This window comes from Enhydra lutris, unplaced genomic scaffold (assembly GCF_002288905.1).
Source record: "Enhydra lutris kenyoni isolate GAN:26980312 unplaced genomic scaffold, ASM228890v2 scaffoldscaffold35, whole genome shotgun sequence".
NCBI classification, from domain to species: domain Eukaryota; kingdom Metazoa; phylum Chordata; class Mammalia; order Carnivora; family Mustelidae; genus Enhydra; species Enhydra lutris.
This window is the reverse complement of record NW_019154119.1, coordinates 4,604,462-4,620,473: the sequence shown is the minus strand read 5'-3', so window position 1 is coordinate 4,620,473 and position 16,012 is coordinate 4,604,462. Positions and strand designations below refer to the sequence as shown.

Here is a 16,012-nt window from a genome sequence, read left to right as displayed (position 1 = left end):
CATTTGCTCTTTGTTCCCTTCTCCTCCTTTCTCTTACTTCTTTCGGATGCGTACTTATATTTGATCCCATTTTATCTCCTTGTTGGTTTATTAGCTCTAACTATTTGCTGCACTACTGCCAGCTCTCCTTGAGTTCAAGGAGTATTTCTTTTCTCTGGTCTCAGACAGTTTCCTCCCATGTATACACCAGTGTTCAGCTCAAGACAGGAGGAGGATCTTCTGCAGATCTCCAGAGTGCTCTCTGTGCAGCTTTCTTTCTGCCCTGAGAATTCCACCTACTTTGACCTCCTTACATTCCCAGCTCTGTCTCTGTAATTCAGGTAGACTTCCAGGTCCTGCCTGGGCTCTTTCTTCCTGTACCACAGTCTGGAAATTCTCCAAGCAACTACAGTGCTCAACTTATTTGTTTCTCATCTTTTGGGGAACACTATCCTTCATTTCCTGATATCCAATGACTTCAAAATTGTTTTTTCACACATTTTGTTCAGTTTCTTTCACTGTTTCAGGTAGGAGGGAAAATTCAGTTTCTTTTACCCCATCATAGACAAAATCAGAAGTTTCCTGATAACTTTCAAATATTCTTTGAGAACCAAACCAAAACGCTGTGTAAAAATCCAAACTAGGATGTACCTTATTTTTTCAAAACTACTGCTCTACTGTTAGAAGTTTTAAGTTGCTCCTTAGAAGCAACATCCTTAGAAGTAGCTATACTTTCAAGCTGATAATACAATGTTTGTGGTGCATGTGATACCCCAATTTTCTGCCACTAGCTTTCTACCCCAGCTTGAAAAAGAAAAAGAAAAAGAAAGAGATAAGTGAAAATATAAAGCCATGTATCTGGCACATTATCACTCTAAAATAACTCAGTGGTCTTTCTTTTTAAATGTATACCTCCCATCCATATTCCATCCACACTTAAATGGGAAATGAATGAATGAACGAATGAACGCATGAATGAAAAAAAGAACTATAAAAATTTCCCGCTGGTCTGAAGAATACGGAATTTATTCTGAAGAGCATCTGCATTTATGAGGAAATAGTATTTTTCATGTGCCTATCCTTGTAATTATTTTTAATCATTCTTAGCTTAGAACTGTGTCTATGTTTATACACAGCAAAGAATCATAAGCTTATAGAACATTAAAACCAGAACAGATGTCATGTCTTCAAACTTCATTTTTTTGAAAGGTGGGAGGGGGTAATCTTAGATCCTTATAAGCATGTGATGAAAATGAAAAATTATACATGTATACAGTTTCAGATGTTCTATAGACTCTCATGGACATCAGACTTAAAATCCTTGTTTCAAAATGTAGTTATGTATTTACTACTTCTTTTGTCTCATACTTTATGATCTTAAGAATCTCAAAATCCATGTAATATGAAAGTGATATAAGCACAACAAAAAACCACACACACTGGCTCTGAGGACAGAACTCAATCCATTCTGTTGTGCCATATAAGATTTGTGGTATGCACACTAAGTACATAAACTCTGAGCCTTAACCCCCTTATATCTATAAAATAAAGGTAGGACCACCTGCATTTTTGGGGCAAACTGATGAGCATCTATAAAATTAATAGAATTACTACTTTTCTCAACACCCCAAAAACAAATAATCCTGTCAAGAAATGGGCAGAAGACATGAACAGCCATTTTTCCAGAGAAGACATACAAATGGCCAACAGACACATGAAAAAATGCTCACCATCACTCAGCATCAGGGAAATACAAATCAAAACCTCAATGAGGGGGCGCCTGGGTGGCTCAGTGGGTTAAAATCTGCCTTCCAGTCAGGTCATGATCCCAGGGTCCTGGGATCGAGCCCCGCATCGGGCTCTCTGTTCAGCAGGGAGCCTGCTTCCCCCCTCTCTCTGCCTGCCTCTCTGCCTACTTGTGATCTCTCTCTCTGTCAAATAAATAAATAAAATCTTAAAACAAACAAACAAACAAAACCCAAAAACCTCAATGAGATACCACCTCACACCAGTCAGAATAGCTAAAATAACAAGTGAGGAAATAAGAGATGTTGGCAAGGATGCAGAGAAAGAGAAACCCTCTTACACTGTTGGTGGGAATGCAAGCTGGTACAGGCACTCTGGAAAACAATATGGAGGTTCCCTAAAAAGTTAAAAACAGAACTACTCTATGACCCGGGAACTGTACTACTATTTATCCAAAGGCTACAAACACAGTGATTTGAAGGGGCACCTGCCCCCCAATGCTTGTTGCAGCAATGTCCACAACAGCCAAACTGTGGAAAGAGCCCAGACGTCTATCAATAGATGAATGGATAAAGAAGATGTGGGGTGTGTGTGTGTGTGTGTGTGTGTGTGTGTGTGTGTGTAAAATAGAATATTACTCAGTCATCAAAAAAAAAAGAAAGAAAGAAAGAAAGAAAGAACTCTTACCATGCATAGAACTAGAGGGTATAATGTTAGTATAGAGGGTATAATGCTAGTAAGTATAATGCAAAGTAAGTCAATCAGAGAAAGACAACTATCATATGACTTCACTCACATGTGAACTTTAAGAAACAAAATAGAGGAGCATAGAGGGGAAGGGAGGGAAAAATAAAATAAGATGAAATCAGAGAAGGATACAAACCATAAGAAACTCTTAACTATAGGAAACAAACTGAGGGCTGTTGAAGGGGAGGCGGGTGGGGGGATAGGGTAACTGTGATCAGCATATAATGAGCGCTGGGTGTTATATACAATTGATGAATCACTGACCTCTACTTCTGAAACTAATAATATACCATATGTTAATTAACTGAATTTAAATAAAATAAAATTTAAAAAAAGAATCACTGCCTTTATGAATGTAGTAACTATTATCAATGCATCAGTGTATCTTTTATATTTTGGCAAACAGAAGTACATTAGCTGTTCTTTTCCCATAAAATTATTAAGAAAGATTAACATTTTAAGCAAAACTAATTTTTGTGGGATAATTTTTCATCTCAAATTATTTCATAAAAAAGATATTTCATGTATTTACTGGCTCATATCTCCATTATGTTATCATGTCTCCACTTTATAATTTCTATATAATTTGAAACTCCTTCAGTTAGTACCTAACAAGAGAACAACTGATGAAATTTACTCACTGGCCACATTTATTAAAAACATGCTCCATACATACACCTGTACAGATCCTGTTCCCAATCAGCTTAGAGGTGAACACAAGGTATAAGGATATGTGAACAAGTAACCACCTTAGGCCAAGGGAGCAGGTGGTGGAGAGGTAGGTAAAAAGTGTCTCAGAAAAGTTACACAGTGCTATGATTCCAAGATGAAGGGATTACTTATAACTGGAAGGACATGGAAAAAAAAAAAAAAAAAAAACCTTTCATGAATGTAGCTTTTAATATTCCTTGAAGGGTAAGTGGATTTTAAAAGATACATGTAGTTTTAAAAAACAATGTACTCTATGTAACTTACACCTGAATAAAACTGGTTTACAAAGAAAAAGCTGTACACTCTCCCAAGAGGGGCAATACATTTAACAAAGGTACCATAAGTTCCAACAGTTAAGACTCGACCTAAACTGAGAAATGGGACCTAAATTTCCTAGGAGAGGATTCCTCCTAGGCTTCTCTCTCTTCTCATCCCATATACCACCTCTATGATCTCATTCACTCCTACACGCTGATAACTCCAACCAAGTTTTTCGCCCAAATGTCTCCCAAGCTCCAGAACTGTATACACAACTACTACTCTGCAATATCTGTTTTATCTGAGTGCACCAAAAGTTAACTCATGGTAACACGTCTGAAATTAAATATAGCATAATGCCCATCAACCTGTTCCTCCACTGGTTTCCTTCTCATAGTCCTTAACCACTCAGACCACAAACTCAGAAGTCATTCTCGAGTTCTGTCAGTCACATCTAAGCAATCTGTCACTAAGCTCTCTGTGTTCAATCTCACTAAGACTACTACGTAGGCTTTAGGCATCTTCCAGGCCAGAGCTGTACGTTTCCAGCACGGACCACAATTTATCCGTAAGAGAATATCTCATACATGGGTGCTCAGTAAATGGAGACTTGGTGAGAAGGGGAATCAATTCATTTCCATTCACTCTTACACCCTATTCCACACTATCCCACCCTATTCTCCAGCCACATTCACTTTCTTTTTATAATTTTGTACACTACTTCTCTCAGCCTGGAATGAATGCCCTTCCTAACCTTAGTCATTTCTGGGTAGTGTCTTCTCCTCTGTGCTCTATTCACACTGTGTACATATTTCTAACAGAGACCTTATAAAACTGCATTATAATAATCTGTGGTCACTTCAAGACAAAATTTGTAATTGCCACCTCTATACTATCTCTATACCTTAATAACCTATTATAATCGCAGGGGCACCTGGGTGGCTCAGTCGGTTAAGCATCCGACTCTTGATTTTGGCTCAGGTAACGTTCTCAGGGTCCTGGGATTGAGCACCATGATGGGCTCCGTGCTCGAGGTGGGCTGGGGAGGGGTTCTGCTTGAGGATTTCTCTCCCTCTCCCTCTGTTCCTCTCCCATTCATTCTTGCTCTCGCACTCTCTCTCTAATAAATAAATAAATCTTTAAAAAAATAAATAAAAATAAGTAGAGCCTTTAAAGAGGTAATTAAGGTAAAATAAGGTTGTATGAATAGGCCCTAATCCAATCTGTGTCCTTATATAAGAGGAGGAAATTTGGATAAAGAGACACCAAGGGTTTGTGCACATAGAAAAATGACCATGTGAGGGCACAGCAAGAAGGTAGCCATCTGCAAGCCAAGGAGAAGCCTCAAGAAAAACCAAACCTGCTGACACTTTCATTTAGGACTTTGAGCCTCCAGAACTGTAAGAAAATTAATTTCTGTTCTTTAAGCCTCTTTTAGTCTATAGCATTTTGTTATGAAAACTCTCTCAAACTAATACCATAACACATAGCATAATGTCTGCCACAGAGCAGTTATTCAACATGTATTACATCTGAGTATCTCTACCGTTAAGAGGCAAGGACTGTCACAATCATCTTTGTATTCTAAGCACCCGGTTCAGTAACTAGTACATGGTACTCACAAACACTAATAGAAAATATTAATGGGTTTGGCTGAAGCACAGCCCACAGAGGGCTCCAAAAGCTAGGGTAAAGCTGCGAGCTTTATTCCTAAGCAAACTGGTACAAAACAGATTCTGAGAAGACTACAAGACTAAGTCTGAACTTTCAGCAAAATGAGCTCAATAATGGTCTGTTTGTGAATGAGACTGGGGGGTAGAGAATGTGATGTCTACAAGACAAAGAATGGGGAATGGCTTAACATATACAGATCCATAAGATAATAATTAGGGTCAAATATCTGAGATACTAGTTACATTCAGAACTACAAGTTAAAATCCTTCTGGCTAACGTATTTAATTTCTGTCCACATCATCCTCAAGGGAGAGAATTTGGGTAAACAATTAGGCAACATGGATAGCTTTCAAAATACTGGCTTTTGTCTTCTATGTATATGCTAGTTTTTTCCCCAAATGGCCAAGAGTTCTGCAAAACAGAACACTGTAAGCTTCCAAATACTCATGGGAGCTTGTAAAAGTAATACAACACTCATGTAATTTCCACTTGCTACACAACGGACCCTGAGGTTGTTTTCCTAATACATAACAAGTGGTTCTGCTGCTAAGAAAAAAATAAGCCTCTTAACTTAAAGATACGAAATAATCTAAGAGCCAAAATCGTGCTTTTGAATTATATCACACTCTTTGCATCTAAAACAGTGAAGCAAGAAAGTTATAAGTATACCATGTCAACTCTGTGAGATAGAGTCTTATTCTTTGATTATACAACTGCATCAGATAGGAAAAGCTTATTATGCACCAAAAAACATGGTTTCTTCCTCAAAAGTAGTATTATTTCAATGTGGTTACAATAAAGTAACATAGGGTGAAAAATCTGAATTGACCAGATTGACCTTTATGTTTAACCCAATGTGGTTATAATTAAGTAACATGAGCGGGAAATTTTGAGTGACCTCAACTGGCTTTCTCTAACCATTCAAATTTATTTTTCACTATCAGTCCCTAGATTTTTTCCTAAATGTGGTCCAGGGAATTTAATACACACGTACCCGCTAATCAACGACTTTATGAAAAATTAAGGCACAATTTAAATAAACTAATGATGATAACAAAAATAAAAATATGAACTACTAACCTCTATGGAACACTTAACAAGTCTTAGGCATTATGCTAAGGGCTTAATATATTTAGGTTGAACCATATGAAAACGGTAGTTCCGTAAGATTTAACCTAATACACTTTCTCATTTAACCCATACAACCACCCCAATGAGAAGAATACTTCAATTATCCCTATTTTGCAGATAGAGATACTAAAATGTGAAGGACTAAACTCAATCATGTTAATGAACTAGGTAATAGCAGAACTGGGACTAACACTTAGGTATAAATCCAAAGCCCAAGCTCTTATTACCTCCTACAACCTCTGTATCTTGAAAACTAAGACACAATGTAGGCACTCAAGTACTTTCATACTTTGGTCAAGGCTACTATACACATCTGTGCAGACTGTACCCTCACCAAGGGCCCCAGCAAAGAAATTAAATGAAGCTGACATCCAGCCTATTCTTCACTACCCAGACTGTGTGGTCCGGTTGCTGGATGCCATCTACACAGAAGAAGATGATTCTCTCACTCACACAAAATTGTTATATTGGCTAACAATGGCCCTGATGCTGCTGGTAAAAGAAAAAATTGTGGGAAAAATTTAACAGTACAGATTAAAAGCCTTAGAAGGAAGATATCTATATCTATATCTGTATGTAGATATAGATATATATTCCTTGATTCAGAAATTCCACTTTAAGAAATTCATTCTAAGCAAAAAAAAATTCATTCTAAGGAAACAGGAATGTGCAAAAAATTTATGCTACAGAGATATTCATCAGTGTTATAACAAAGGAAAAAAACTAAAAAATCTAGTATGTCCAACAGGGTATTAGTTATAACAGTACATCTATGTGATTAAAATAATGTAGCAGAAATGTATTAACTCAAACTTTTCACAAAATACTACATGAATGACAAAGTTCACAAAAATTATGTTCTCATCTTAGTAAAAATATTATGTATGTATGTATTCCATATACAATATATCTGTGTATGTGAGACAGAAAGAACACAGGGTAATGGAATTACAAGTTACTTTAATTATCTTCTTTGTTTTTAATCTCTAGAAAATTTTCTATACAACATATATGATAAAAAGTCAAAACGAAGCAAAAGAAACAAAAACAAACAAGAGGCAAATGTCCTAATACAAAGCTTAAGAACAGCTATGTAAAATGTTATTCTGCCTCTAAACTTGGAATTAGGGTCTATGACATGCTGTCGTCTAAATTTAGATGAGAAACACATAATTTCATGTGAAAGTGAGAAATCCAGGTCATTCTAACAAGTGGCCTAAGTGCCCATGAATACAGAAGCAAGGCAGAAACTATATTCTAACTATCTTGAGATAACTGAAAGTTAAATCAATGTTAAAGAAGTAAAAAGCATCTTAATTATCTATTGCCTGTTGAAGAAACAGAATTCTCAGCATAGTGAAAGAATAACAGTCTCTGTCAGCTGGAAACTGGCCAGACACCATCAGCTGGCCTTGGTGTACTCATATTAAACATATACAATTTTAAGAACACAACATCAGAAAAGGCCACTTGGTGACCATGATGAATCAAGATAAAATCAAGAGCACTCCACAATCATATCTAAACATAGACAAAAGCATGAACATTGTTCTAGCTACAAAAATAACCAAATATAACCCTATCTTGGATAATATGAATGACTGTTTACCCATCCCAGTTTTAGCCTTGCTCCATTCTTCCATTCTTCCATTCTTCTTGCCTTTCAGGTTCTTAAAATATCTAATCACAAAATTACCCCCACTTCCTAAGAGCATCCAATCTACTACAATGCCTGACATTTCTTAAATCCTCTCCAAAATCCTCAGCACAAGCTCAAATCCAAATGATATATATTCTTTCATGTTACAATGAATCAGTCAATTCATCTTGTTTTAACTACAGATATGTTCCTAGAGGTCCTTCCTGGAGGGTACTCAAAGAGCTAGGACTACAGATTTGAGTACAGGGTGGGATTAGGAACAAAACAATAAAATAACATTAAAAATACCCACAATCGACAGAATACATGCTGTCGCCCTAAAGGGGTCTTTTACTATATAAACTTATCCTATAATGAGTTCCCATCTATTTGGAATTCCCAGTGTTCATCAGCACTGCTGTTTACTAAACAAATAAATTTCACATTCAATTCTCAATTACTCAGTTTTCCACCCTACCTGAACAAAATAAGAATCTAAGTACAAAAAGTAAAAACTAAGCACTGAACAGAATACCTAATATAAAATCCTAATTTAAATCCATTATTTAATTTAATAAAATAATAATTACATTTAAGTATGAGTTCCTCATAAAGAAGTTTCTAAATACAATAATATGTCCTTAAAACTAATTTATCTACCTAAACATGGGCATGCTTTAGTATTTACACTTTCAATTATCTTATTGATCACCAAAGTGAACCTTGCCCAGAGCCTCCTTACCTCCTGGGTCCTTATCTGGATTATACTCTAGAGCATTGCTACAGATGAGGTCAATATCTTTCAGAAAATCCTTAGCAGTCAGGTAATTATGCTTATCAATTTTAGTTATTACTGTTGATAAATCCATTGGTTCCTTGATTACTTCAAGATAATCTGAAACCTAAAACAAAGAGGATATTTTAATGAAAATTACTTCTATTTCATATGACCTACTCAGAAAAACACAAAACCATGTGGTTATTTAAAAATTAAATCTAAATATCTTAAAAATTACAAATAAGGATAAAGTTATAAAACAATTTATACTACTAAAGTTACTACTTTGAAGTCAACTTTCCATGAAAGCTTCGGTTTCAAGTCATATCCAAATCAACAACTGAAATGTTTCTCATTTTAAAATATAAAAGCCAATTTTGTCAGCTTTTTCCCCCCACCCCAATCCTTTGGATCTACCTGAGAAGAAAACGTATTCATAAAAACACCCAGTACGTATCAACAAATATTACTTCAAGAAATTTTTTGAAGGAAATTAAGAAACATAGATTTTTCATATTACTAAAGAAGTTCTCTCGTAAATCTCTTTAATATCTTTAAACAAAAAATTTTTTTCTTTCTCATTTTCTAGGGTGAATCATTTCATGGAAAGTGTTTTCTGCTCCTTTGGAGTCATTACAAACATTCTGAGTCAATTATACAACAAAAATAAGTATTGCCTTCAATGACTAGTAAAAATTTGCTTGGACTTCCCTAATGATAAATGAATTCACAAGCAAATGTGCTCTATGTCCAACTTTCTGGGAGATAACTCAAAATAGGGAGGTAGTAAGTCAGGATTTGCCCAATGTTTTGTAACATTCGGCCACTAAGAAAGCTCTACCAACCTATTTACCTATTGCCTCCCCCAATGCAAATCTCAAATCACATAATCAGGTTTGATACAAAAGCAGTCTTAGAAACATCTAATTAATCCAGGACCAAATTCCGGAGCTAGGATAATTTCTGTTCTATGAAAATAAAGGTCACTTTTTCTCCACGGTAAATACATACACAAACATATACATATTTTATACATTTTTTTAAATTTTTAGGTAACTGTGTGGGCATGTGATAATTTTTTAATTTCCAGGAGCTGAAAATTTCCTTATAGGGGAGGCAGTGAAGCTATACTGAACAAATAAGAGCTCAGAAGATATTTATTAGATTCCTGGTTCTGGCATTTGGCATGCCTTGTGTACATATGGAAACTGTTTATTAACTGCAAAGCACTGTAAAAATTTATATTATCGGCGGAGCCTGGGTGGCTCAGTTGGTTAAGCATCTGCTTCTCCCTCTCCCTCTGCCCCGCCCCTCCACTCATGCTCACTTTCTCTCTCACTCTCTATTACACATTTTCTAAAAATTTACATTATTGAAGATTATAAAATTTTTGCTCCAATATCTAATTTTAACTTCAATGTTTATTTTCTAAACTTCTGTTTTCTCTGAAGTCTGCTTTGGAATTCCACAAAGTTTTTAGACATGTCAAATTCATTATCTGAATATAAATTTTTATTTTTTAGGTTATTTAAATATTATCTTGTGTGGCACCTGGATGGCTCAGTTGGTTAAGCATCTGCCTTTGGATCAGGTCATGATCTAGGCGTCCTGGGATGAGCCTGAGTCCAGCTCCCTGCTCAGCAGGGAGTCTGCTTCTCCCTCTCCCTTTACCCTTTCCCTCCCTCACCCCCCTACCCCTGCTCTCTCTTTTTCAAATAAATAAAATGTTTAAAAAAAAAAAAGTTATCTTGTTTTCCCCTCATGCTTCAGAGAGACCTCTATGTTTTCAGCTTTAAGAGCAAAGAACCAGTAGCAGAATGAACATTAAAAAAAGAATAAAACAGAAAATAAGAAAACATAACCCTTGAATAAAAGTTTTATCTAATCAACATTTTCTATTCCCTTCCAATGCCTTACCACCTTTTATAAAACTTTTATTCTACCACAGATGGCATTTGAAATCTGATCATTTCTTCTGTTTAGAATGAAAGAGAGTTCTCTGGGGGAAGGGCAAAACTGGTTCACTCCCAGTAAAGTAGGTTGACTTGAAGTCAAACCCTTATCAATTAAGTGTCAGAGGGGCACCTGCGTGGCTCAGTCGTTAAGCTTCTACCTTCAGCTCAGGTCATGATCCCAGGATCTTGGGATCAAGCCCTGCATCAGGCTCCCAGCTTGGCGGGGGGCCTTCTCCTCTCTCTTCCACTCACCCTGCTTGTGTTCCCTCTCTCACTGTCTCTCTGTCAAATAAATAAATAAAATCTTAAAAAAAAAAAAAATTTAAGTGTCAGAGACCCATACCCAATTTCAAATAAAAATAAACATCTAAAATAATCTTTAAAGTAGTCTGACAGTTTTAAGATTATCTGGTAACACTAAGAGGGGAAAAAATGTTCCAAAAATGTAAAATGTTATGTATTAATTGCTAAAGCAAATTAGGCAATTCCTGTCTTTTCAGTAGAAAAAGATTTAAGGTATAGCTGTGATATAATGTAAGGAATGTGGACTTTGAATTTCAAAAAAATCTTTCAGTCTTGGCTATGTCGCTTGCCTAGGAGCCTCAGTTTCCTGAGCTGCAACATAAGAATAATAATGACCTTGTGAGGTTGTTAAAAGGATCAATGAATAAAACTATGTATTGTGGATAAATAAAAATATACAAATAAAGTTACAGACAGTCCCTTTACTCCAAAAAACAAACAAAAACCAAAAATGGAAAAATAGCTACTTTCAGAGGGGGAAAAACCCATAATGCTAGCTTATTCTTTCCGGTCATAGATGACGTAATGATTCCAAAGGAATCTGCTCAGGTCCAAAAGTACAGATTTCACAACAAGGACACAACATTAAACTATGAATCATTTCATAATTCAAATTAAAAAAAAAAGATGGAAGAAAAAACTTAAAACCAACAACACCAAAGCTGTTCAAACATGGAGTCTGAACTATAAGAAGAAGGTCAGTAAAGACTGTATTGTGTTCATCCACACACTACATTATCCCAGGATAAAAAAACAAAAACAAAAACAAAACAAAACAAAAAAAATTTCATCTACAGTATTATAGTAGATTCCAAATGGAAAATTTCTTTTCTTATCATCACAAACCATGCTCCCACAAGGACACAAAACAATACACATAAAAAGTGAGAAATTTTCCACTGGGAGCAGAGAAAAATCCTTGCAGGGAAAAACAATTTTAGTTACATAGGATATACTTAACTTCAAACAGCATCTTTTAGTCACAGGCATTTCCAAAATATGAAAGATAAATTTCAGGTTTCTTTGCCACCACTTTCGCTAAAGTATACATAATTTGGAAAATGCCAAAATTAATTGGTATTGGTTGGTTAACACCAATATACTTTTTAAGAGCAAGATTTATCCTGGAATAAAAATAGTCTAGTATGGACATTTCACTAAAGTAACTTTTAATCCTCTTCTTAAACTGAAGAGATAGAGATCACAAAGATCAATACTAATTAAGAGGACATACAAATTGGTCACTATTTTCATCCAAAAGTCACCAGATTTTTGCTGATGACATCGGTAGTTATCACATGGATTAAAATTTTACAGGCTAGGGGTAATATTCATCCATGCCTTTGTTTTTTTTCCTTCCAAAAAAAGATGTCAACATTTTTTTCTTTTAGCCAGTTCAACTTCACTGTTTGCACACTACTGAAACAAGACCTCTTCAATATCCACCGGTTTGCTGAAGATGTTAAAGCGTTTATCTGTGGCCAGCCTCTTGGTTACATCCCTGAGAAACAACCGCAACTCTCTTAAAGTATTTTCCTCCTGGTCCTCCATCCGGTTTTTTTCTGATTCTGATAACTGACGAGGTGGAGAAGGTAGTGCAAGGGGAAGCACTTCCATAGCACAAAGACCTAAAGAAAATAGAAGAAAATGTTAAGATTCCAACAGATCCAGGACAGCAATTATTTTTCTGTCATTCACTCAAAAAAGAATTCCAAGTACATACAAACCACCTGTAAAGCCAGTAAGTAAAAATGTGAATGGAAAGTAACAGTACATTAAAGAATAGATTTAATAAAACAATTCATAGTAGGACTCCTTTAAATGGCAAATGATATATATGATTTTAAATAATTTGATTTTGAAATATGATTTACATAAAACTTACTAGAAATATTTCAAATCAACAAAAATATCTTTAGGTGAAGAACTATATGCTGATTTGCTTAAAGTCAATGTTGTTTAAAAACCCTCTTCTCAAAATGGGGTTGCCTTATTTGCATGAGAGTGAAATAGGCAAGTAACCATTCTCTGGTCCTTCCCCCTCCCAAAAGTTCTAATTTTAGACAAGTCCTCTATTCATATTCTTAGTACAACATAGTAGGGGTAGTGAATGGCATGTACCTGTGCAGGGAGCAAAAAAAAATTACAAACTGGGGGCACTTGGATGGCTCAGTCGTTTACCTGACTCTTGACTTCAGCTTAGCTCATATCTCAGGATCATGAGATCGAGCCCTGTGTGGGGCTCTGTGCTGCGCAGTGGAACCTGCTCAAGACTCTCCCTCTCTCTCTGCCCCTCCTACCCTCTCTTTCCCTCAAAAAGGGGGGGGGGAGGGACTAGAGGAAGAATCCCAAAAACATGAATAAGATAGAAAATCCAGTCTACAGTGTTATATATAAAATCTATAATATTCACTATCTACCCTAAAACAAACAAACAAAAATCTCAAAAAGTAAAGTAACTTTCCTAAACACATTATTCCCTAATTCCTTAAAAGACTTTCCCAGTATCACACTGAATTTCAGGATTAAACTTTTAAGGATTATGGCTGATTTCTAAATAGCCCCTAAGATGAAAAATGAAAGTAAATAGAAGCAACTCAAAAAGAAAAAGAATTATGTTAATCTTTAACACAGAAAATTCAATCTATGAATGAGACTAAAATGTATCTGGAATATGCAAGATAAAATGAATCATTTTCATAATGAAATATTTTGAAAACTTATTTAGATTAACGGGAGGGAACAACCAATAATCAGAAGGTATAACTTCCATATTTAATTTCCCAAGGTTTCTAGGGGGAAAAAAAACCACAACTACAGCCATTTGATAGATGCTCATTTTTAGAACTCTGAGAAAATGTGGAAATGAGTCACTAAAGAACAATTAAATGACTGACATGTTGGATAAGATAATCAATAAAAAACAGAAGTAGAATTCAGAAAAGCAAGGACTTGGAAGGGGTAGAAATGTATTTAATATCCTCCAACAACCACATGAGAAACATAAAGATAGAATGATGGCAAAGACACTTAAAAACTTGTAACAGGATTGCTATTTTCAAGAAGAGGCTGAAAGTTTACAAAGAAGACCTCATCTTTTATACATTTTTAAGACTAGAAAGAGTCTCTTAAGCGACTTAGAATGCATTCCTCACTTAAGTCAAGGGGCTGAAATTTGAAATATTATGCTACTAAGCCAAATCCAAGAAAATTCTAATACTTAAAGTCATGATGGGTTTCCAAGTTCCTACCATAAGATACCTAACAGAATAGGTACTCAATAAAAATGTGAAAAATAAATAAACCAGAAAAGGTAAACATTCTGATCATCTCTTGACCCATCACACCTACCTTGACCCACAAAGTAATCAGCACACCACCCAGTGTTCTCAAAATTATTGTTCAAGTCCTCTGTACTTAAACTAACTAAAACAGAACAGAATTGAAGACTTTTTGAGCCTCAGAATGTGAAATCTACCAGGGCATCTGAATTGAAATGATAAGAAGACTTCATTAACAGTCGCTTGTTAGTAAAGCTGTAACTATGAGGCTGTACTTCACAATCTCAAGTCAGGTAAACACAATTACCTTTCCATCTAAAGAGAAATTTCCATCCAAAGAAAATGTGTCCATCTAAAGAGAAGAATCTAAAAAACTGACTTTACTTCCACAAGAAATTTTTTTTTTTAAAGTGACAAGAAAGGGCATTTTTTTTCTCTTTTCTTTTTTTTTTAATTTTATTTTATTTTTAATAAACATATAATATATTTTAATCCCCAGGGGTACAGGTCTGTGAATCGCCAGGTTTACACACTTCACAGAGAAAGGGCATTTTTTAAAAAGATTTTATTTATTTATTTGACGGAATGAGAGAGAGAGAGAGAGCACAGCAGGAGTGGCAGGCAGAGGGAGAGTAGAAGCAGGCTCTCTGGAGAGCAGGGGGAACCTGATGTGGGACTCAAACTCAGGACTCCAGGATCATGACCTGAGCTGAAGGCAGTTGCTTAACCAACTGAGCCACGCAGGCACCCAGAAAGGGCATTTCTTAATTCCACTCCCCATCCCCTTCCCCCATTTCCCTAAAGGCTCTGGGAACTTTACCAGTGTGTTTCCTCCGTGGTGGAGCCATTGATGCCTGATTGAGAATCAATTCTTGGAAAAATTTTCTTCTGTCTTCTTCAATAGGCCTTTGAATATACAAGACCTCTTCATACTGTATTCTAAAGATACATTTAACCTACACACATACACACAAAGACATTAAATATGTAGAGAATTAAAAGTATACTTATTATACCAAACTACAATTTCTTCAACTTCCAGTACAATCTTTAATTTTTATTCATGTGGGGTTCACGTGGGGTTAGTTAACCTAGTCCTAAGGCTATGCTGTTGAGAGATTCAACCTCATTGTCTAATCCGTAATGGGAGAATGACCAGTTGCCCAAGTTATTAATACATTATACTATCTCTGGAAGAGTCAACAAATAATAGCAGAAAGGATAACCAATTATAATAGATGGCAAATTTCAAAGGATTTCTTGCATAAGAGCTAGAAAGTAATGACCTAGAATCTACACTAGAGAGCTGGAAGGATGCTAACAACACCGCCTTCTTGTACATTATTTCTGTGTATTTCCTATTTAGTGATTTCCTTTCCTGGGTTCTTTTCATCCCAAGTCTATTCCACTGCATCTTCTGGAATCCTGGTTTCACTGCAAATAAACTAAACCTTCAGTTTCTCCCCAGAACGCTCCACAGTAACACCACCTTCCAAACAAAACTCCCAAGCAATATTAAGCCAGTCATTCTCACATCCCTCAATTACTCGCACTGGTGTTTACATACCTCTCCTTTGTTTACCTCCTCTATAGAGCCTTTGACCCCAGATGTCCCCCTTGCAAGACAGGCTGCTTAAAACCTCCACATCATCCACATTAATTTTACACACTTCAATTTTTATGTTTTCCTAGAAGGTCTATATTCCACTTCTAGACACCAAACTCCCTGAGAACAGGGACTATCCCTTATTCATCCGTTTTCCTACAGCTACCACAATGACTGGGACATACTAATGTGTAATTAGCATGG

At 35.8% G+C, this 16,012-nt stretch overlaps 1 protein-coding gene across 3 annotated transcripts in view; it reads right to left on the bottom strand.

Annotated features, from left to right (window-relative positions):
• LOC111154089 (ATPase family, AAA domain containing 2B) overlaps positions 1-16,012 on the bottom strand; it is a 156,874-nt gene that overhangs the window by 22,085 nt on the left and 118,777 nt on the right. For 2 of the 3 annotated variants that reach the window (XM_022513459.1, XM_022513460.1), the window contains 3 exons: positions 15,023-15,158; positions 12,368-12,549; positions 8,628-8,787 (listed from right to left, as the gene is read on the bottom strand). In XM_022513459.1, the coding sequence (XP_022369167.1) occupies positions 8,628-8,787; positions 12,368-12,549; positions 15,023-15,158 (478 nt within the window). Of the gene's footprint in view, positions 1-8,627; positions 8,788-12,352; positions 12,550-15,022; positions 15,159-16,012 lie in introns of all 3 variants that reach the window. The other variant, XM_022513458.1, reaches the window with a different exon arrangement.